Genomic DNA, 24,078 nt, shown 5'->3' on the forward strand with positions numbered 1-24,078 from the left:
TGCCATCTACAAAGAAATGTTTATTTATACAATTTTCATTGGCATGAGATATTCACAAGTTGCTCACTGAACTGATCTTTTATAGACATGTATCTAGATGAGTCATAGGTGACCCTATGAACTGTTTTAAGTGCTTGTGAGTCAGTATCAGTTACGGTGAGCATGTGGATAGTTGTCTTGAATTGTGCTCTGTTTTTATTCAGACAATTAATCAATGATAGAGGGCCATCCATTGCTGTAGCTATTGTATCAATCCATTGGGTTGCTGGTCTTCTTTTATTTTGACTTTTGACTTTGCCGAACATAAGTCTTTTCTAATTGACTTTAGTCAAAGTCCTATCATTTGAAGTTCCTGAGAATACTTAAGTTTTATCTGTCCGATATGTTTTGATGTGTTTTTCCTGACTGTCTATGCAATATCATTTATCAACATCATACTTCAAAGATCTTTATTTTTTTGCTATCTTATTTCTTCACTGTACAGTTTTTGTAACTATATACCATCATTGAAAATACCACAAGTCAATGTTTTGTATAGAAAGATATATCTTGGACTTGAAGATGCTATCCAAATACTTCATGGCCATTCTACAGAGCAGCTCATTTCTGGGTTTAGTCATTGCATGTCATTTCATTACTGATTATTGATCCAAGAAGGCCGAATTTGTTTTCTATTTTTATTTCTTCTCCATCAAAAATAAAAATATTGATTTTACCTTTTGCCAGTACCTTTGTCTTTTCGTGTCAATGTGCAAACCTAACCTGAGACTGGGTTATTTAATCCTGATAAGCAGAGGCTATATCATCTTCACTTTCAGCAAGTAATGTGTTATTGTTGGGTTCAGGCGCCTAGGCAGCGAGACATTTCCCTGTGGTATATTTGACTGGGGACACATGGCTGAAGTAACATTCAGCTGCTGAGAAATATGGCTGTTTGCAAATTCGCTGTGGGCAAAGAGAAGCATACACTGCCATGCCCACAGCTTTAATAACCAAATGCACAGGGGGAAAACTATGTCCATGGTCCCCAAGGGAACATGAGACAGCAGGCAATATGGCAGGCATCAGCAGCAGGCTGGCCAGAGGGCATGTCAGTGGCAGTAAAATTGCAGTGCACAATGGGCAGTGCCTTTATAATTAGAGTGTGTGGACCACTATCCCATTCACAGTGTCTAGGGAACATTACCTAAAATGCATACTGGAGCATAAATGTGACTACAGTAGCCTGAAGGATTTCCTCCATGCTGTAGCACACTTCTACATGTTGTAGTTATATAAGTATGTACTGCACACTGAGCACAACACTCATTGCTTCTTCTGCCGCCATGCATTTGGCTATTAAAGCTGTGAGCGTGGCAGTGTGTGCTTCTCTTTGCCCACAGGGAATTTGCAAACAGACATATTTCTCTGCAGCTGAATGTCACTGCAGCCATGTGTCCCCAGTCAAATGGACCACAGGGAAATGTCTCGCTGCCTAGGCACCTGAACCCGTTATTGTTATGTTATCAAAGGTTGTTAATAATTCTTATTCCAGTTTTCACATCTCAATTTTCTTCATACAATCCTGAATCCTTTATGATTTTTTTCTAGGTATAAATAAAACAAGTATGGACAAAGTATGCAGCTTTTTTATATACTTTTTTTAATTCTAGAATATTATTTTTTAAAGTTTTGCTCAGTTATTGTTTTGGTCACACTATTGCTTCTATACTGACGTAAAGATTATGCATGAGAACTATCAGGTGTTCTGCAACACCATTGCTTCTCAGGCTGGCCCATAATGTACACAGTCAAATGCCTTGCTATAGTTAATGAAATACAAATAGGTGCATCATTTTGATATCCATTTGTCTTTGAAGGAACTATCTCTCACCTGCAATGATGTTCCTATTTCCTATTTCCTAACTCCTGTTTGCACTTTTGGAAATTCTTGTTCTAAGTGTCTTTGTAATTCCTATGGAACAATCTTGGCAAGAGCACTGTTGTCATGTCAGATTAGAGTTATTGTGTGATAATTTTCGCAATTAGTCGGATCCCCCTTCTTCATGAACACCATAAACACCATTTAGAGGCCACAGTGCTGTCTGCTAAATATCTTGGCATAGCTTTTTTATGTTAAACAACAGCTACATCCAAGTGCTGTAATATTTCAGTGGGAATGACTTCAAATCATGATGGGTCGAGCTTTGGAAAAGCATTCAGTAATGCTTCTACTTCCGTCATTGTCATTCATTCTTGATCTAAAGCTAGAGGTGGAAACAGTTATTGAATTTTTGATTTTTGTGATATAATTCCTAAGTACAGTATTTCTACACTTTCTTTCCTTTCTCAGCATTACTCAACATAGAACTTTAAGTATCTTTTAACATTCTAGTCTGAGGTAAGAAATTACTCTTAGGTCTCAAAGTCTAAAAAAGATGATCTTGTTCTTCTTCTAGTATATTCCAATTATATCTCCTTGCACCCATCGCTGTAATATTTTCATTACACCATCTTGTGGCCCATTGGACGTTTTGGCAAAATCCCGCAGCTGCTTCTCTTTCTCATCTGGCTTTAACTTCTTTATATTTCTGTGCAATATTGTAGATATCACCATACACCCATTTTGAATGTTTTTGCTTTTTAATTTTCGGAGGAACTTGTCACTTTCTTCAGTACAACTTTCACATCCTCCTGTAGTTCTTCTGGTATTCTATCATCTGTCTCTAATGCAGTAAATCAGTTTTGAAAGAGACTCTTTGAATCCTGCTGGTATACTTTCATAATCATACTTTATTAAAACCAAGTTGGCTTATCTATTTTCAGCTTTAGCTTCATTTGCATACTGGTAGCTGCTGATCTCTACCATAATCAGCCCCAAAGTTTATTTTTATTGAGGTTACTGAGATTTTACATCATTTCCTTCCACAAATATAGTCAATTTTATTTATGTTCAATCCACTGGCTGATGTCCATTTATACAGTTCCTGGTTGTACAGCTTCTTCTTTGTCAATCTTTTTTCACATCACTCCAAAGTCTTCTCTAACAAAACTGGCTGAGAAAGACCATGGTAGCTGGAAGAGATGTTTTATCAATTTATATACCTTTTGAAATACTTGTTCATTACCAGCATGGCCCCAAATTTCAATGTGATATAGCTGCAAACTTCAGTTTTAATTGTAGACTGCAATGGGGATACATAATATTCACTGTATATTTCACCAGTGATAAAGAGTAGCAATGAATTACTCTTTCTTCAGTTTCAGATGCTGAATATGTAATTTCCAAAAAATGTTGCAAGTTAATATTATGCCAAAATGTTTATAACTGGTCAAAAATTCCATTTGCTGGTTATTAAGATATAAATTAGATTTCTCAATTTGGATTTTAAATAATGACTTTACTTTTAGCTACAATCTTTAAGGGATATTTGTGTTATTCCCTTAAAGTTTAATAGCTTTTATTTATTTATTTATTTTTTTACTGTTTAAAACTTAAAGCCAAGAATATCAGGTCATCGATATAGTGTAATGTTGGGCTACTTTCTTGTTTTATTTTCCCATGTCTCCTTTTTATCTTAGAGAGCTCACAAATCGCATTATCAGTGTATATGAGGAATAACCATAGTGCCAAAAGGAAACTCTGTTTCTCTCCATTCTTTATTGGGAACCAGTCTGTATATTTACTATCCATGGTTACCCTTACCTTAGCTAACTTCTGCAAATATAACTTATTTATTGCTATTACCAAGTCATGTGAATAGCACCTCTTCTGCGTATATTTCATAACACTCTCCTCCTCTCTTAAATTTAAATGTCAGTTTCAAGGTCCAGAAGAGCAAAAAACAATTTTACCTTCTTAATTTAAGATTTTTCGAGCTCGAATGGTATACTACATAAACTGTTTGTTGGGCTGATCAGCCATCAAGATACAGAAATTAAAATTTGAATAAGCCCATCAGTTCCAGAAGAATTACTGAAGTATAAAGGTATTGTGCTGCAGATACCTGGATCTTTATTATCTCCTTTCCTAAAAAATGACTAGTATTCCTTACCTCCACATATAATGAAACTTGTCACCCTACTCAACATCTTTTCCCAGTTAAATTTGTTTTATTTGAATAATATGCTTATTATATTATCAGTGATTCTAAGCTTTATATTTTTCTACAAACAAATGTCCCCTTATTATAATTACAATAGCTTTCCTTACTTACAAACCAACCACCTTCATCTTTGTTTTCTTCAGTCTTAATGTTATCAGTTTACAAAACATGCAGTTTTCATTTGACTAAATTGCTTTTAACTTTAATGACCAAATCTGCTTAGCAGGTTTTAACATTTTATATTTAATTAGTTCATTGTATTTTTTTCTGTCTTGGACTAACTCATATTGTTTTAAATCTTAAGTTTGTATCCACCTCCTTATAAAATTCCAAAGGGAATGTTTGCTTCCTTAATTCTTTATGAAACAAGATATTTCATTCTCTGCCATTATGAAAAGTTATATTTTTTTAATCTTTCTGATATTCTTTTTAGTATTTCTTTGGGTCTCTTACAAGCACCCAGGAATCAAGCACTGTCTCACAGTCAAGGACTTAGATGCCTCGTAGCTTGCATGGGATGCTACTTACACTCAAGCTCAACTACATCTTCAGGAAAGTTGTGGCAGCCATGTAGAGATAGATAGAGAGAGACAGAGAGAGACAGCGACAGAGAGAGAGAGAGAAGCTGCCACACCACATATGAACATAGCAGCCAAGTGTGGGTAAGATAAGTCAAACTCCTCCAGTAATCAGTATCATTACAATAATTTTCCTTTGTGTCTGATATGTGCTGAATATCCAAATCTTTCTTTATCAAATCTACATGCTAATTTCTATCAAAATATGTCTCATGTGACATTGTTATTTGTACTCTACACTTTTTAATATAATTCAGCACCCTGCTTTTTGTCTATACCTGCAATCTAAGGGTTGCATTTACTTACAATATTATTCACTTCCATCAGTGTTCACCTTCATTTACACTGAACTGCTTCCCAGATCCCAATTAATTACTAATCATAATGTTTCTTATAAAATGCCTCAGAGTACCTGGTTCAGTTGTTTCCTGATTAATTGTCTGCATCTGTAGATCTACTCTCTTCAACTGCAGCCATTTGCTGGTGGAAAAGAAAACAGCTAATAGCTTTACAAATGTAAGAAATAGTTATTTTTAAATGCAAAATAACTATCATTTTAATGCTTCCCATATTGTAGCCTGTTTACTGAGAAAAACAAAACATTCCCTTGTCTGCAATGTAAACTAAGAACATTAGTCTCTACTGTAACATATATAATACCAGAAGAAATTATTATTATTTATTACACATATGATATGATCAATATACTTTTATATAGCCTTGCCACCTATTACTTTTTTGGGACTATCCAGAAATCAAACATATTTTCTTGTAGTCTGGAAAATACTATACAAACTCTGGTATTCTGTTTAAAAAAAAAGAAACGGACTATCAGAGTTTGCTAAATTTGCAGATTTACTGTTTTTTGTTTTTTTATCGAAAAACATAGTAAATTGGCAGAAAGAAGGCATCACGAGCAGAAAAAGAGGGCAACCCCTCCCCTCAGCTGACATGATAATGACATCACAAAATGGATGGAGAGTGGGTGTGACAGGAGTGGAGATGGGCAGAGTTATGGTTGGTGCAAGAGGTGTGGCTTTTGTCTGGTTTTAGCCACAAAGAAAGGTGGCAACCCTACTTTTACATCTCTCTACTAATACTAACCAAGATCACATTATGCTACATAGCTACATAGATCCACCCTTTATCTTGTTACATTATAAACCCCAGATGCATTTTAGTTGATAAAAATTACTCCCTTGCTTTAATATCACTAGCGTAAATAACAGTCACTGATAAGACTCCTCCACATCACATTTAGAATATCTCTGCATTCTTGACAGAACTACTTTACAATACAATATATTTACTTCAAGAAATTGATTATGCACATATTAAAAAGAACAAAAAATGTTTAACTTACAGTTACATATTCAATCCCTTCAATACCCTTTTCGACATTAATGACAAATTTGGAGTTATGCTTTAAAGTCCTCCTACCAACTTAACACAGTTACCGAACTTCCAGTCTTTTAGCTACTTCTTGCAAAAGTACAGTACTCATGTGTGAGATTCTACAATGCAAAATTAACAAGCTTCTCTGGAAGTTAAGGCAGAGTATTAAGACTAGCTGGTAACCAATTTAATCCTGGAGTCCAGAATTTGATTCATGCAATCTCCACTTATCCATAGTGTAATTCAAAGAAGGTCACTTAATCAGTCATTGTTTGTAGGCTTAGTGTGAGGAATGTCCATGTGGATCAGTGCTCTACCCCAGTTCACAAATCCAAACAAATAAATAAATAAACTTGGAGAAAGAGTAATGGTGGAGCTAGACGAATGGTAGACAATTAAAGGACTTTAAAAACTATTAGAAAAAATAGGAATAGCAAAAAGGAGCAAAACAAAATGGACTGAGAGGAAAACTACAAATGGAAAAAAAGAAGAAAACCCTTACAGTTTCTAAAAATGGTCATGCAAGCACTAATGGAGTTGGAGAATACACATAGGAGATACAAAGAAGGAAGACAAGCAGAGTAAGCACAGTAAATAGAGCACAGCTTAGGATATTAGAGTTGATAACAAAAGGATGGAAAAGAAAGTGTGGAGAAGTAAAGTAGGCCAGCACACATGTTCCAGTATACTGTGAAGTGCGGAAGTGATAAGCTGGTTCTAATAAAAATGGCCAGCATATGGCAAAACACATGATATATTGAGAAGAAAACAGAAATGCTTTTGAACTTCTTCATCTCTGATATCAAGAGGAAACCAAGAACAAGATTTCTGGTCTGGAAGGAAATGAGGGGCAAGAAGACTGAAGCATGGACAGCTGGGACAATCAAGCTCAGCAAAATGGAGCAAGCATAGAATAGGTTGAAGGAGGGCAAGGTCCCAAGGTTTGATGGGATATAAACTAAAATCTTGAAACATTTGCCAATTGCAATGGAAGACCTTTTGACAAAGATATCAAAAAATTTGAAGAAGTTTACTGTAGGATCACTATGCAAGGTAAAGAGCAATACCAGCCCTGGGAATTACAAACTTGACATATGTGGTAAGAATTATAACAGGAAAAAATATTCAAGGAAAAAGAATGGATCCCTGGTTTATTACTATCTCCAAGAAATGAATTAACCTACGTTTACAGCCGGAAGGTTGTGGCAGTAGAAGTTGCTCCGGTTCTATGACTGGGTCATGGCAGAGCTGGATAAGGATATTATAAGTGAAGGGAGCTTCAGTTCTATGACTGGGTCATGGCAGAGCTAGATAAGGATATTATAAGTGAAGGGAGCTTTGATTCTATGACTGGGTCATGGCAGAGCTAGATAAGGATATTATAAGTGAAGGGAGCTTCGGCTCTATGACTGGGCCATGGCAGAGCTGGATAAGGATGTTATAAGTGAAGGGAGCTTCAATTCTATGACTGGGTCATGGCAGAGCTAGATAAGGACATTATAAGTGAAGAAAGCTTCAGTTCTATGACTGGGTCATGGCAGAGCTAGATAAGGATATTATAAGTGAAGGGAGCCTCGGTTCTATGACTGGGCCATAGCAGAGCTGGATAAGGACATTATAAGTGAAGGGAGCTTCAGTTCTATGACTGGGTCATGGCAGAGCTAGATAAGGACATTATAAGTGAAGGGAGCTTCAATTCTATGACTGGGTCATGGCAGAGCTAGATAAGGACATTATAAGTGAAGGGAGCTTCGGTTCTATGACTGGGTCATGGCAGAGCTGGATAAGGACATTATAAGTGAAGGGATCTTCAGTTCTATGACTGGGTCATGGCAGAGCTAGATAAGGATATTACAGCTGAGGGTAACAATAAATAGGTTGCCAAGAATTCGATATGGATTTTGTTTTGGTTGTCTGCAAAAGAGTGGTGAGTAAATTCACAGGATTTAGGGTCAGTTTATGAATACTTAAAGTAGGTAATAAGATGGCTATAAGGGAAGACATAGGCAGTGGAGGTGAGCAGGTCTTTGTCAAGATTTTGAGATGAACAGTGGTCTCAAGGGTGATTAATGAACACAGTACTCTTCAGTGTCTCTGGCACTGACATAAAGAGATGAATCATGAACATGATTAACTTGTTTGTGGATGATACCCAAAAAGAGATGACAGTGTGCAATGAAGAAAGAAGCTTTATGAAGAAGCTAGAGAATTTGCCAAAATGATCAGAGAGGTGGAAACTATGATTCAGCACTAACAAATACAAGAAACAGCAACTTAAATAGAACTGCAGACTATAGAGGTGGCAGTCAGTCATATTAACTAGGAGAAGGACCTTGGGTGGTAGTAATTGTACATCTAGGTTATCAGAAAATGAGAAAAAGGATCATGCCAAGACTAGTGGGAAGCTTGGATGTATCCTAACAGGGACAGGTTGCATGGACAAAAAGGTCTTTTTTTTCACTCCTCCAGGCATTGACCAGGCATCAACTATATACTGTGTGCAAATATAGATACACTGTAGGCAAAATAATATAACAGCACTGGAAAAGGTGCAAAGAAAGGTAACATTGTATGATGGAAGGATTAGACTGCAAGGATAAGTGAAATAAATCAAGCCTTCACACTAGAGACAAGGAGGAACAAGAGAAAGGCATGATCTAGATGCACAATATCATGACAGGAGAATGTAAGGGGATGGAATTTCAAGAAGAATAACAAGCTAGATAGTAGGGGCATCATTAGCAAACAGAAATAATAACTACTAATGCATAATAACCCAGATCCTAGGACATTAGTCACAGAGGTTGTGCCACATACATTAATTGAGCTACATGAATGTGTGTGGAACTGAGAAACTCTGACTCAGTTCCATCAAAAAGACACGAGACAAAATGGTAAGTAGGAGAGGAGAGGGCAAGTAGGGCAGTTTTCATCTGCTACTAGTAAGCTATGAACAGACAAAAAAGACAAACTTTATTCTTCTATTAGCAATAATATACATATATATATATATATATATATATATATATATATATATATATATATATATATATATTTGCACTCAAACACACACAAACATACATATTACTGCTAATATAAGAATGTATGTATGTATGGTACTGTCACACATGACACATTGCATGTACATGTGAGATTAGTATTGCCCATTGGCTGCGCTGGACTGGTCATGCAGGTTAATGGTGATTCAGTGTATACTAGTTTAGTGCTTCTTCATTCATCACATTGTCTAACACTCACTTTCAGTTATTATAAATAATGGTGCCTGGATTACTTTGCAACATTCTTATTACAGTTTATACAGTGTTATTGGGTTTCATAGTTTCTGGCATAGATATTGATTTGTAAAGTCAATAATATGTATTGATAAATACAGCACAACTGTCCGTCTTTTTACTAACTGTTGTGTTACTACCTTTTATTGTATCTAATTTTGCATTGCTAATTCTTATTTTGTTTTGTACAAGGTCTGACAACCCAAGTCTCTCAGTAAAAGCTCCTCTCAGAGGAATCTTACTCATTAAATATCATGTGATAAACACATCAATACAATAATGATAAGCAACATGCAAAATTCATCATTCCATTATCAATAATTGCTTAATTCAATTTCAGGTCAAATTGCACATGATTCTATATAAGAAAAAAGCAAATGCTTAGCATAATACACCCTGATTGGGATGTCAGGCAAGCATGGGGAGAGCACTCACAGACATGAACATGCATGCATGCATGCATGCATACCTGGCAGCAGCACAAAGTACAGAGTACGTAATTAAACTACACAGCAATTTGCTGACAGTAAAGGGTGCCAAATCACCTGGGGGAACCAACTTAGACGGAAGAATAACACACAGGTTTCATGAAGACTGTAACTACAACCACAACTGAACCCTGGCTGTTGAAGTTGTAACGCAACAACTGCAAGAAAAATATTGCTCATTCACTATTACTATTATTTCATTGACACAGTCTACATAAATTACATTTGGATAGTACCCCAACATAGAGTTAGAAGATAAAAGTGCCCGTCATTGACTTACAAAAGTCTTTCTCTGAAATTATCTTGAATTTGTGGGAAAAGGCTGGCTGCCCCATATAGGTTGCAAGACTAATGCTTTCTTACAGGGGTTTCAGTGCATCTAGTATCCCCATCCACATGAGATGAGGTCAGCAACCTTGGTCTTGGTCCTCCTATTTGTACCTTCATGAGGCGTTGTCCTGTACAAGCCAAATGCTGCTTATAAAATGCTACCTACGAGGAGCAGTAACACCTTCCTCTCCCAGTGACTTGGTTACCTGAATGATCCGCCATTTTTCAATGTGGTCTGTTCAATATCATACTGTCAGTGTTGCTAGGAACTACAATGAGAAATGACAAAACTGTGACAATATGCATGTGCATGAAAACTGGAAGAAGACAGGCAGTACAAAACTTAAGGTGTATGCCTTATCTACAAATTGTACCTTGATTTTGCTTCTGGGGCATGAATTTGCACAAAAGCCAGATGTTACTAATGCTAACCTGGTCTGATCCACGTTACTAGCCACATCTATGTCCATGACCCCAATAGCACTGTACCTCAAAAGTTTCATCAAACTCTAAAATACAAACACAAATATAAAAAAGTGTGTGTGTGTGTGCGTGCGTGTGCGTGTGTATATATATATATATATATATATATATATATATATATATATATATATATATATGGGTCTTCTTAATTAGACTGAAATCCCACTTACCAGACTTTTATAAGACCAAGGTGAAAAACCCAAAATCCAAGAAGACCGACCGCTCGGAACAATGACAGATCACTACTGGTAAGTAACCGTTCACCCAACCTCACAAACACACTAAAATCAAAGCAAAGAAAACCCACCCATCCTCACCCCCTAAGTAAATATACCAACTCCAAGATTACACTACTGCAGAGGTAAGGGTCAAAGGTCAGCATGCTGACCTAGCTTTCTACAAAATGACAGTCAGACTCATACGTGTTCAGTATTTATACACTTGTACAAGCCCTCAGATAGCTTCTTAAAGATACATACACACACACTGATCTACATCCTCCCTCTTAAAAAGATTGCCCTTGGTAAAAATAACATTAGAATCAGACATGCATTATTACAGATATTAAAAACAAAACGCAATTTTCAAGTACAATTTGGCGTGTATCGTTACATGGTCTGGAAATACGACCAAATCTCGTAAAATAACATTCTGGACTGAATTTAGTAACAGGGACAATCTTCGGTGAACAACTTATCAGGAACTTCTGGATTCATTACAGGAGTGGGAACATTCACTAGAACTTCCTCTGGAATTGGAACACTAGATAACTCACTCTGAGATAAAGAGTCTTTCTCAAAGACTATGTGCTGTGGTATAGGCTCAGACACCGGTATCAAATGCTTCCAATTCTGCCTAAACTCTGCTCCTTGTGATTCCACAATGTGCGATCTCAGCTCTGGACAAATACTCTTCACAACTCCAATCCAATCATAACCTTTGGACATTTGCATCCTTACCACTTCTACTTCTCATAATGGATTGAGCGGTTTGCTGGTTTTATCATATTAGGACTTCTGGGTTAAACACTTCTTCAACAGATTGGTTTTCACTGACTTTTTCTTGACACACTGAACCAACAATTGACTACTGAATGGTAATGTGGTTCTAGTTTGTCTCAACAGAAGTCTCTGGGCAGGTGAACCGAGATGTTTATCATGAGAAATATTTCTTAGATTCAAAAATTCAGGAAAACATCACTATTATCTCGTTTTTGACTTCTCTAGTAACTGTTTTGCACTTTGAACAGCACATTCTGCCAAACAATTTGACTGCACATACTCAGGGCTACTTGTGACATGAGTAAAGTCCCATTCTTCAGCAAATCTTTTGAACTGTTGGCTTGTAAACTGTGTGCCATTGTCAGAAATAACTTTGTGTGGATTACTATGGACTGCAAAATGATGCTTCATCTTAGTAATGACAGTACTGGATGCTAGATTAGGAAGTAGGTCAATCTCAAACCAATTAGAGTAAAAGTCTATTAACACCAAATAATATTGACCATTCCACTCGAAAATGTCAGTGGCTACTGTCGACCAAGGTAGTTCAGGAATCTGGTTTAGCTGAAGTGGTTCCTTCTGTTGATGTGGCTTTGTAATATTACACACTGAACAAGATAAAAGTGCTTTCTCAATGTCTTGTGACATAGAAGGCCAAAATAGTAGTCCTTTCACCCTACTTTTGGTAGAGTCAGTTTCTGGGTGACCACAATTCAAGATAGTAATGTACTCCTGTTGCAAGGCCTTTGGAACAATTACTTTCGGACATTTCATAATGATACCTTTGTCAGACAACATCTCATCTCTGTATGGAAAATAAGGTTGCAATTCTTGAGGTAAACTAGATTGCTTTGATGGCCATCCTTGACTGATAAAGTGGTTAAGCCTCTGTAAAACTGGATCTGCAGCTGTGTGATCTCCCAGCTCATCAAGACATGTGGAAAAAAAATTTCTCACTTCCATGACTTCAAAATCAATGTTCTCCTTCTCATGCTGTTCTGTGGTGTTTCTGGGTGATCTGCACAATGTATCAGCAAGATAAAAACATTTGCCTTTCTTGGAGACAAGAGTGAAATTATACTTTTGCAGTCTCAGCATCATAAGTTGCAGTCTAGCTGGAGCTGAATGCATAGGTTTTCTCAAGACGGTGATTAGAGGTTGGAGGTCTGTTTTGATCTGGATAGGTCTACCATAAACATAATCATGGAACTTTGAACATGCAAATACAATTGCCAAAAGCTCTTTCTCGATCTGAGCATACTGCATGCTTGATGCATAGGCAACAAGGTTGATTCTCTTGTAAAATGACTGCACCAAGACCAAATTTCAAAGTATCACATGAAAGAGTAAATGGTTTGTGAACATCATAGTATGTGAGAGTTGGCGGACTAGCAATTCTCTGCTTCAGGCCATCAAATGCTCTCCGGAGTTGCTCTAACAAAGACCAGGATACATCTTTATGTGTCAGCTCTCTGAGTGGTGCTGATAATTAGCTTAAATCTGGAATGAACTTGCCTAGGTAGTTAACCATGCCAAGAAAATGTTGCAGGGCTTGAACATTATCTGGAGCTGGCATCTCAAGAATGGCTGTTTGTTTTGAAGGGTCTGTTTGTAGGCCTAAACTAGTAAATAAATGGCCAGCATAAGTAACCTCTTGTAGCCTGAATTTGCATTTCTGTGGATAGACCTTGAGATTCACTTAACGTGCTCTTTCCAGAATTTTTCTGAGGTTCTGTCATTCCCAGCTTCACCATTACCTCCTACCAGTTTGTTGTCTACTATAATAGCACAAGGATATCCAGAAAAATGTTGCTCCATTGGACAGTGAAAGACTTCACTTGCAGAATTTATCCCAAATGGCATTCTCAAAAATCTGTACCCGCCAAATGGAGTACTGAATGTAGTGAGCAATGAGGATTTCTTTTCAAGCTGAATTGGTCAAAATGAACTCTGTGCATCTAAGACAGAAAAAAAGTGTCATTTGGCATCTGAGCTGCGACTTCTTCAACTGTGCTCATTGGATGATGAGATCTTTTTAGTGCTTTGTTCAAGTCTCATGGATCAATACATATTTTGATGTCATCCGAGCTTTTCTTATGAGCTACCACCGTAGAAGATACCCATTCACTTGGTTCTACAACTGGAAAAGCACACCTTGTCACACCATCTTATCGAGCTTGGCTTTGACTCTGTCCTGCATGGCTAGTGGAACTTTTCATGGTGACCTGATAATTGGACTGATGTCTAGGTCTAACTTCATGGCGTACACAACTGGAAGCTTCCCTAATTTGTCTTCAAAGAGATCAGCATAGGTAGAAAAAATATACTGGGCGAAATTACAGTAGTGGTTTTTCAAGCTGACTTGGTGGACTTCCTTATTAAATGAAAGCAGCCCCATTTTCAAACTGTCTCTGAGCCCTAATAATGACTGGATGTGCCTCTTAACCGTATAAAATAACAAGTCATAGCATCTTCCAGCAGAGTAACATGAAAACTACTGAGCCTTCAGTCTGAATTTCTTCACCACCATAAGCTACAAGCTTCACATACCTTGCCAAATCAAGCCTTTCACCATGACACTCTATCAAATGTTTCTGCTGACATAACACTGAACTTGGTGTCAGCTTTGAGCTCTATGGGTTTTCCATTTATCTGAACAGTACAAAATACTTCATTCTTTGCCCTTAAATCTAGCGCATTAACTGTTTCATGAAGCACTGACATAACATTGACATAAAGAGTTGGGTTGCAGCTTTCTAAATGATGAACTCATTTCTTGAAATGTTCCCTTTTAATAAAATAATGTGAGCCTTTTGATTTACAAAACCTTTTGAAATTATTCCATTTATTGCATTTGTGACATTGTTAACCAAAGCTAAATATTTTCCCTTTTAGATTCATGACTTCCACCACAATTACGACAGTTGGCAATGAAATTAGGTTGGAGTCCATGCCTTGAGTTTGCTGACTCACTGTTATGCTTCACTGAGGCTGTGTGAAATCTGGAATGTGATGGAAAGTTCTGGGATTTACCAGTGGGTGTTGCAGGAGTTACAGCTGCTGCCATGTGCTTGGGCCTGTTTTTTTTAACCATGTGCTGCATGCTATCAACATGAGATTTATCACTGTGCCTTCTAGAGCTGTTCTCATTTGTAAGCATATTTGTATGCTTTTCTTTGAGCTCATATATATGACAAATCTTAATGGCCTTATTCAAAGTTAAATCACGGTCACAAAGCAAAATCTTTCTCACAGCATCATCTTTAATACCACACACAAGTCTGTCCTTTATCAACTCATCCCTTAAGTCAACAGATCTGCATGTTTTGGCCTTATTTCACATGTCAGTTATATATGCTGCAAAACTTTCACCAGGCTTTTGATCCCTTGTATAAAATAAGTGCCTTTGCACTGTAACATTTGTCTGGCATTTCTCTAAATTTACGTTTTAAGCACTCAGAGTCCTCCCTTGATTCAGCCGGTACAACAATATGATAGTTCCCCCTCTCCTGTATTGATAGCAGGTGCATACACAAATGAAAGCTCTCTTTCAGTAGCTTCTGACCCAGCTAAATTACGCAGAATAAATGCCTTTGTATGGTCATCTTTATCAGAAAATGCAGCCCGTATAAAAATGTCGTACTCTTGCTAAAACACTCTCCAGTTCTCTGCAATATTATTGCCAAACACAAGTGCGCTGGGTTTTCAAAATCCAGCTGCCATGCCCACAAAGTATAAACAAACACACACTGAAAATTATGGCCCTTGTAATTATGTTGTTCTGTGAGCTTGTAATAACATTCAAATGCACAATAAACTCTTCAAAATACTGTACTTTGCAAAATATGCTCGAAATATTGTACTTTGCGAAATATACTCTGCAATGGCTGTATTTTTCAAAATAACTTTACTATAATAGTGCAAAAACATGTGAATACACTTCTGATAACAGATATCTTTAACAAGTACTAAAAGTACGTGCTTAGCGAAAATGCAGTCGTTAACTCTTATTTTATTCATTTTATGCAATTTGGACTTTATTTCAAAAATTTTCCATAGCAATTTGAATATTTTTATCAATGTCAGACATATCGGTTTATGCAAATATCATTTAGAGCATTCTGTATGCCTTGTTTCATATTTTGCGAATAAGAAATACTATTGAGCAAGTTTTAATATCTGAAATTAGTTTCTCACCTGTTTTGCGAATTATGCATGCAGTAGGGATGATTCACTACTGTATATTCTTTCAGTGCCAACCAGGTGCCTCTCGGATTCAAGTGGAGGAAACTGGAACTCTTCCTGGCAACAACTCATCTTGGCCATGCTTCTTCTAACATCATGCCCCTTTAGACCTACTGCTTCTAACACCATGTCATTTAGACCTACCACTTCTGTCACCATGTCGCTCGTCCCTCTCAAACATAGATGACAAGCAGGTGGGGTATTTCATTTAAATGCTTTAATACACAGAAACACATCAGGATGGATAGCAGCATCATAAAATATAAACAAACTGATTAACAGACAGACATTACATACATACATGCTTACATCTCAACAGCTTTCTACAAAATGGCAGTCAGACTCACACGTGCTCAGTATTCATACACTTGTGCAAGCCCCCACATAGCTTCTTGAAGATACATACACACACACACACTGATCTAAAAAAAAAAAAACATATATATATATATATGAATCTACTTCTAATATTCAAAAGGCCATATCATCGAATTCATAGGTTCATAGATTAGTACTAAGCTAACTGCCCTTGCGAGCCATTTTAAGCCTAGCCAATTATCCCTTGTGAGACTCAAACCCTGCACCTTGTGTTTGTAAGGCAAACACTTTAACCATTAGGCCACCCTCCCAACCCTCGTTTTCAAGAGATGAAAATCACAAAAACAAAATACCTGAATGGCAAATTTTTCCCAGGGCAAGTAAACACTTGCCCAAACTTCAACAAAACACACAGCAGAGTAAATGAAACCCACCTAGGTGGGGGGGGGCTACATCCCCCACACCCTCCCTAACTATATATACCACTCTAGGATAGCACTGCAGTGTAGAAAAGAGTATGTTGGGCAAGTGTTTACTTTCTCTCGGAAAAATGCGCCATTCGGGTATTTTATTTTCACGATTTTCATCTAGTGAAAATGAAATTCGATGATACGGCCTTTCGAATATTAGAAGGGGATTCATATATATATATATATATATATATATGCATGTGTGTGTGTGTGTGTGTGTGTGTGTGTGTGTGTGTGTGAGTGTATATATATATATATATATATATATATATATATATATATATATATATATATATGTATATATAAAATATACAGGACACCAACACTGACTATATTGCAGCACGAGTACATACAGAAACATATTACTCTTCTCCAACAGAAGAAAATGGCAAACATACCATTATGTGCTTTGTGACTGCCTGTTGTACCTTAGTCATGTTCCCTTTTAATTTACTATGCTACAGCATACCTCATCTTAGTGTAGTGAAGTGTGATCTCGGAGTTGATCTATTTAAGTAGCAGGGGGTGTGGGGGGCAGAGCCCCCCACATGGGGGTGCAGGGGGGCCTGCCTCCCTGCTTATAGTTGAAGTAGACTAATATGTTTTGTCTGTTCTTTGTTTCTGTATGTACTTGTGCTGCAGTATAGTTAGTGTTAGTGTCCTGTATGTTTTTCGATATTATGAGATTCAGTATTACAAGTTTTCAGTATTTTGAACTTTCGGGATTTTGAGTTCAGTATTTTGAGATTCGATGTTTTGAGCTTTCGAGATTTAGAAGTGAACCCATATATATACACATATTATATATATATATATATATATATATATATATATGGGTCTACTTTATCTCTTCGATTACACAGTTCACCGAATGGAAAATAGCCGAGCACACTCACCCAAAACTCCAGAAGTTTGAAAGTTCAGTTTGCCGAAAGTCTGTTTCATCGAGATACTCACTGTGTTGCTGGTAGTGTGGGAAATACAAGTGTACAGCCTTCTTGTAACTTGTCATACATTGTACCAGTGGGGAGGCATGACGGATGTGACAGTAGTGTCTTCAGCTTATGGTATATTCTTTTTGCACTGCTTGTCACTTTCAAATGGAGATCTCACTACAGTAAGGGTAGGGTAGTCTACCCTTTCTGTTACTGTAGTGTGATCTCAGAGTTGGTGTATATTATGTGGGGTGTGAGGAGCACAGCCCGCTACATGGGGGGGGGTGCAAGGGGGCTTGCCCCCCGCAAAAATATTGGAGAATGTGTGTGTTTTCTTTTTAGATTTTTATTGATTGTTATTTTGGGAATTTGTGATACAGCAAAGTATAGTTTCATTAGTCTTAAGTTTCAGGTGAGTGTGCTCGGTTATATATAGGTGAATTGGAAGAGATAAATTAGACCCTATACACATATATACATATATATAAATAGGGGTTCACTACGAAATTTCGAAATCCCAAAATCTCTAATTTCAGAATCTCGAGTTCAGAATCTCGAAATTGTGAACCCACCCCAAAACACCACCCAACACACTAAAACATGTGTATGCAGGGGGGCAAGCCCCCCTGCACCACCTATGTGGGGGCTGCATACCCCACACCCCCCGCAACTTAAATATACCAACTCTGAAATCACAGTACAGTGAAGACAATGGAAATCTCCCGGTCCATGCTGTATGCTGATCTCCGTTCAGGATTTTGAAGTTTTGAAAGTTCGAACATATGATCTTCGATCATATGAAATTCTAACTTTTGACCTTCACAATTCTGAAGGGAACCCATATATATATATATATATATATATATATATATATATATATATATATATATTTATACATGTGTGTGTGTGTGTGTGTGTGTGTGTGAGAATATGTATTTGCAAATTACACCTGCACATTCAGTTCAACTGACTTAACAGGGATGTGTAAGGCATCTGTCTGTAGCTCTGTGCATGTGAGAAGTGAATTCCACCTTGAAATCCTAGAGACTCTATGAACCAATCTGCATTGGAAGGGTCCACTGCAGAAGACAGATGAGCTATACATTAGATCTTTAATGAAAATATGTCCACATCTTGGAGTCAAAATTACTTGAGTGTGACCAGAACAGCAGAGAGAGAGTGTTACAGTTTTCTTTATGAGAATTTGCTTAACTAAGGAAGGGCAAGCAACTTCATGGACAGATTTTATGCATATTAATAATTCAGAAATTTCAGCTTGTCATTTTATATTGTGTTTGACAACATTTAACTCTTGACAAACTGCTCACATAATTAAGAGGTAAAACAAATTAAAAGTAACTTGTCATTCTGGACAAACATTTGAACTACTTGAAAGGTAAAGTAGATTAAAAATAATTTACCATAATACATATTACTTATGAAATGATGCCACATTATTGTAAACAAACAGGTTAGTAAATATAAAGTAACAATCTGAGGTCAGTTTCAGATAACTAATATTATTAATTATGTGTATTGCAGGGAGACTCTGGTGGACCCTTGGTATGCAAAATAGATAATATGTGGGTGCTTGCAGGACTTGTGAGTTGGGGAGAAGGTTGTGCTCTCAAAAACCGTCCTGGAGTATACATACGTGTTGCAGCATTCCAAAAGTGGCTTCAAAGTAAGGTGCCTGGACTACAGTTTGTGACAGCGACTGAGACTGCCACATCTTCTGCAAGCAGCCTCTGTCAATACCAGAATGGAAAAGCACTGAAGCTTCAAGACAATGGAATCCCAGTGAAGAGCAATAGTACGGGGAACAATAATGATAAAAATGTATCCAATTCTGCTATAGCAAAGCGTGTTTCTTCCTTAATGTTTGTTCTAAGTTCATTTGTTGCTGCTACCTTGCTACTTATATAGAATGACTGAAATGCAGCTCCTCTCAGCCACAGAAATGAAAGAAGAAAAAAGGTCTTCACTACAAGCCAACAAAGTGCTTATGAACAAAATTAGAGGCTTTGCTTAGCACGTCATTCATTCTACAGGAACTGTTCCAAAATAGATGTATCGAGGGATCTAAGTTTGTAAATCTTACAAGACCGTGTGTGTGTGTGTGTGTGTGTGTGTGTGTGCGTGTGTGTGTGCGTGTGTGTGTGCGTGTCTGTGTGCGTGTGTGTGTGTGTGTGTGTGTGTGTGTGTGTGTGTGTGAGCTCTTATGTGTGTGAATGCATTTGTAGTAGTTATATGTCCCTTTCGGGTAAAATGACATTAGTGTTTTGAGTAAGCACTTTTTATTTGTTCATTTATACATTTGACAAGGATGGCAAATCATTTTGCCACAGACTTCTGATATTTTTAAACCTATTAGAAAGAATATTTACTTGGCATTGACTTTAAGTATACCTCCATATTTTGCCTGACATGTAATTATACTGTTTTTTTAACTGAATGAACAAGTTTATGATTGCAAAGTGTGCTAGATTTTGACACATACACTAGATGGCCAGTATTGTCCTATGTATTCTATGCTATGTATCACATTTGGGAAATTGAGATTACATGTTGATCTTTTTTTGCAAATTTAAATTTATCAAAATTGTTCAAAATGTGGGATGATAATTTCCACCTAGGAAGGTGCAAATCTTAACTGCACCCATATGTACAATTCTGCAATCGTTCTTACACTTTCAGGAAGTATTCCTTGAATTTTTAATGTATCATATTTCATTTCCTATGATTTCTGTTACTTTGAATGACTCCATGCACATCATTTTATTTGACAAGCTAACAAGTCAATGCACATTCCAGAACAGAATGATATAAGTCCAGGGAGAATTAATTTTGCAGCAAAGTTATTTTTTGGCATGCAGATAACTCTGAAATGCTAGGAGGACACAATTTAGAGTATGCAGCAGATGGCAGCAGAAACTTTTTCCAGCACACAGACTGACAGTCCCAATTTTACCTGTTTATATTCCACGGTAATGTAGACTGGTAGTAAACTAGAAATGAGGGGTGGGGGTTAAAATAAGCAAATTATCCTTTAAGTGTCACCAGTAAGACAAAAGAAGCCAGATGGCAATGTGTTTGGCATGACATTTGATGTGCAGCCTTTGAGAGTGCATTTTATTTGCATTCTGCAAGTGGGGTGGTTTCCTTATGAGGCTATGGCATTTCTAATACCAGTGACAATCACATTGTCTTTATGTAGCAGATGAATATAGGTCTATATCATATGAGCGAATCGCACAAATTGTAAATGCTCATAATATCGAACGTACCGGACCTCAAACTTCCTATTGTGGGGGCACACCCCCCCAACTAAATTTATATTCCAACTCCGAGATCACACTACAGTGAGGAAAGGGCAAATATCTTTGAGGTCCGGTACGTTTGATATTATGAGCATTCACAATTTGTGTGATTCGTTCATATGATATGGACCTGGTGAATACAGCCATTATGTATTTTATTAGAAAGTGTTGATATACCTCCGATTGTAACCTCATTCTCCAAGGCCCCTGTGTAAATGGTATGTTGCACAGTATGTATGTATTTCATAGGTTTATAAGAGATTATTAAGTTAGCGGCTCGAGCCCTTACAAACCTAGCCATTATTACCCAAATTTTACCCGATTTTCAATCCCTAAGGACTAGAGGATGGCTTAGGTATGCACCTTTACTACTGAGTATATTACAGACTGCCCCTGTCCATAAAGGACAAGGGCACCATCCCAGGAGTAAAATTATGATTGGCCAACCAGGTGATCCAAACTGATTTTGAAGAGGAATAGGGGAGGGCACTGCTTTATGTGAATAAGAAGGGGTAATCTCTGAGACACATATCTGTCTCTTTAGCATGTTTTGTTCACGTCACAGAATAGGTTCAGATCCAGTCCTTATTAAAATATAACACTTGTGCCACAGAATTCACTTTTTCCTCTTGTAAAATGTTCTGCAGATGGTAAGATTCTGAATGTGATGTTTCCTGGATGCATTTCAATATCTAGTTTCTATAAAATAACATTTTGCATTGTCCTCCATAACAAGCCACACCTACATGACAAGCCAAAGACCGAGAAGACTGAAGTCATTGTTACAGAGCCGACCCTCTTCCTCAGGAATCCCTGGTTCTGTTACCATTACTTTTCACTAGTTCCTTAAAACCTCCTATCTTCCCTTTAAGATACCTCTGCTGGCTTCTGCCACACTGTCTTCCAAGACAGGCATCTTTCTCTGATGCTCATAAATAAGCACCATAGTCAAATAGCTATTGGTAACCTTTGCTTGGTCATTCTCTTGTTTACTCCTATGTCCCCCCATTACTTACCACAGGACAATGGTAGGGCTTTTTCCTCTCAATAACATAAGTCTGACCCCCCCAACTGCTTGGCTGTTTGTTACATTTTTCATTTCTTCATCAACCATTACGCCTCCTTCTCTGACCTTCATATGTCTGTGCCCTGCCCATTGTAAAGATGGCCTTATTCTTTCCTCTGCCTCCTTGTTAGTTTCAATGAGAAGGAAGCTTCAGGTAGTTTTTTGATAGGACTGCTGCTTCAGTGAATTTATATTTAACAAAACATAGGGCAGCAAAGACAACATGAAGCTGCCCCCAAGGAATGCTTTTCTCTAAAAGTGAACATTTAAGTGCAATAAACAATAATAATTTGCTCTCTACTACACAAATTATTATTAACATATTAATAACATATTAATGTATCTTTTAGTCTATTTTTAACTTGAAAACTTATTAATGTAATAATAGTAAAGAAAATCTTTTTAGGTATAAGGAAAGTGACTAAATCATTCAGTCCAGGTGTGACAGACAGTATTAACGTACTCTTACACTTGGAATATAAATTAACTGTCATATCTGTTTCAGTTATATTTTAGTTATTTATGCTTTCTTGATCATTTCATTCATTCCATGCCTACCCCCACCCTTCATTGCTTACTGTTTATTTCATTTTATTTTTCTCTATTAGATGACTGTGGGGCACTTATATTACGGTATATCTGCACTGTTCTTCCTAATTTTTTCCTATATCTTGAAAAAAGGTATTTACGTTTGTTACATAATCAGAAGTGACTTAGTATAACTTTAATGAATATGTATATGTATATAAATGCAGTTCACGTTTATCTTTGTATTTATTTTTCTGTTATGCAGAATCCATCTCCATTCTTTGATTTTTCAAACTAATAGCGTACTCTTCATATTTGCTTTTTATTTTCCTAATGACTTGAGAAAAATAGGTGTATTTATCTGGACTTCACCCTGAGTATATGAGTCTATGTATTTATGCCAATTTTGAGAAAAAAAAAGATTTACTTATTTTTACTATGGTGCTGGTGTTTTTCTTTCTATGTCATCTTTAATAAATAGCATCTGTAAATCTCACATGGAACAGCAGGAAAGCTATAGTGAAAGGGAAATCAATGAAAAAAAGTAGTACTACCACTACCAAATCACAAGTTAGAAATAATGCTATAAATATCAAGATGTGTATAATCATCACAACACCCACCTTTGTTTTTGTAAATGTAGAGATTCAAACAGTCCTGTTTCTATATTTCTTACTAAAAGTGATGTAATATATTGGCAAGCCCAGACACAGGATACACACTGTTTAAAATATCCTATCTGGGCTGCATCTCCTGGGTTAAATGTATACTCAACTTAGCCCTTGTGGGTTGCAGGCAGTAAAATAATGGATCTGTGACTTCAGTTCCACAAACCTAACTTCCAGAACTAAGTTCATGGTCCAGATGAAAACAACTTACAACTTGACAACTCAGAATTGTTTTAGCTGATGTTAGAAACAATGTAATTATCACTCTGTATATGAATAAACTGGATAAAATAATAATTGTATGGATGGCATTAACTAAAACAATGTTATATTATGTGTTCATCAAAGGCTGTATAAAGAAAGTTACACTGAATTAAGCAAAATATTAACGTTGCTAATTCAATTTGATTTTTGTCAACAATAGCCAGGTTTCAGAAACAGGCCTGGAAATGAGTGGTATGAATATATCAAAAAAGGTCTTTTAGCATGATCACGAAAACCAATGAGTTAGAGATTTATTAGCCTCAATGAGGAAATACCGCATTATTGACTAATTTGCATATTTTTGAATCACTTGGTAATTACTGCAAGTGCTAAGACACTCTTTTCTGCTGTCCTTGCAGTCATCATCACTGGTGGACAGTGCATCACATTAGCACAGGCTCCCTCTCATTCAGTTCCAACCCCACACTCACATACAAATATACTCACACACAGACACACACACACACACACACACACACACACACACACACACAAACACACACACAACACCATACCTCTTACCTGTCCCTGAATTGATAAAGTGCCCCTTTTGTTGCCTTCTACTTTATCAGTGCCAATCATACATCAACAATGATTACAGTTAGATTCCA

General features: G+C 36.9%; 1 protein-coding gene across 1 annotated transcript in view; it reads left to right on the forward strand.

Moving 5' to 3' along the window:
• Positions 1-19,758, forward strand: part of LOC122814356 — a 608,759-nt gene extending 589,001 nt beyond the window's left edge. Inside the window, exon 14 of the mRNA XM_044086942.1 lies at positions 19,164-19,758. Within this exon, the coding sequence (XP_043942877.1) occupies positions 19,164-19,547 (384 nt within the window). The 3' untranslated portion in view covers positions 19,548-19,758. The remainder of the gene's footprint in view (positions 1-19,163) is intronic.
• Positions 19,759-24,078: the final 4,320 nt, after the last annotated feature.

Source organism: Protopterus annectens, chromosome 10.part0 (assembly GCF_019279795.1).
Source record: "Protopterus annectens isolate FY-2018-M chromosome 10.part0, PAN1.0, whole genome shotgun sequence".
NCBI classification, from domain to species: Eukaryota; Metazoa; Chordata; order Ceratodontiformes; family Protopteridae; genus Protopterus; species Protopterus annectens.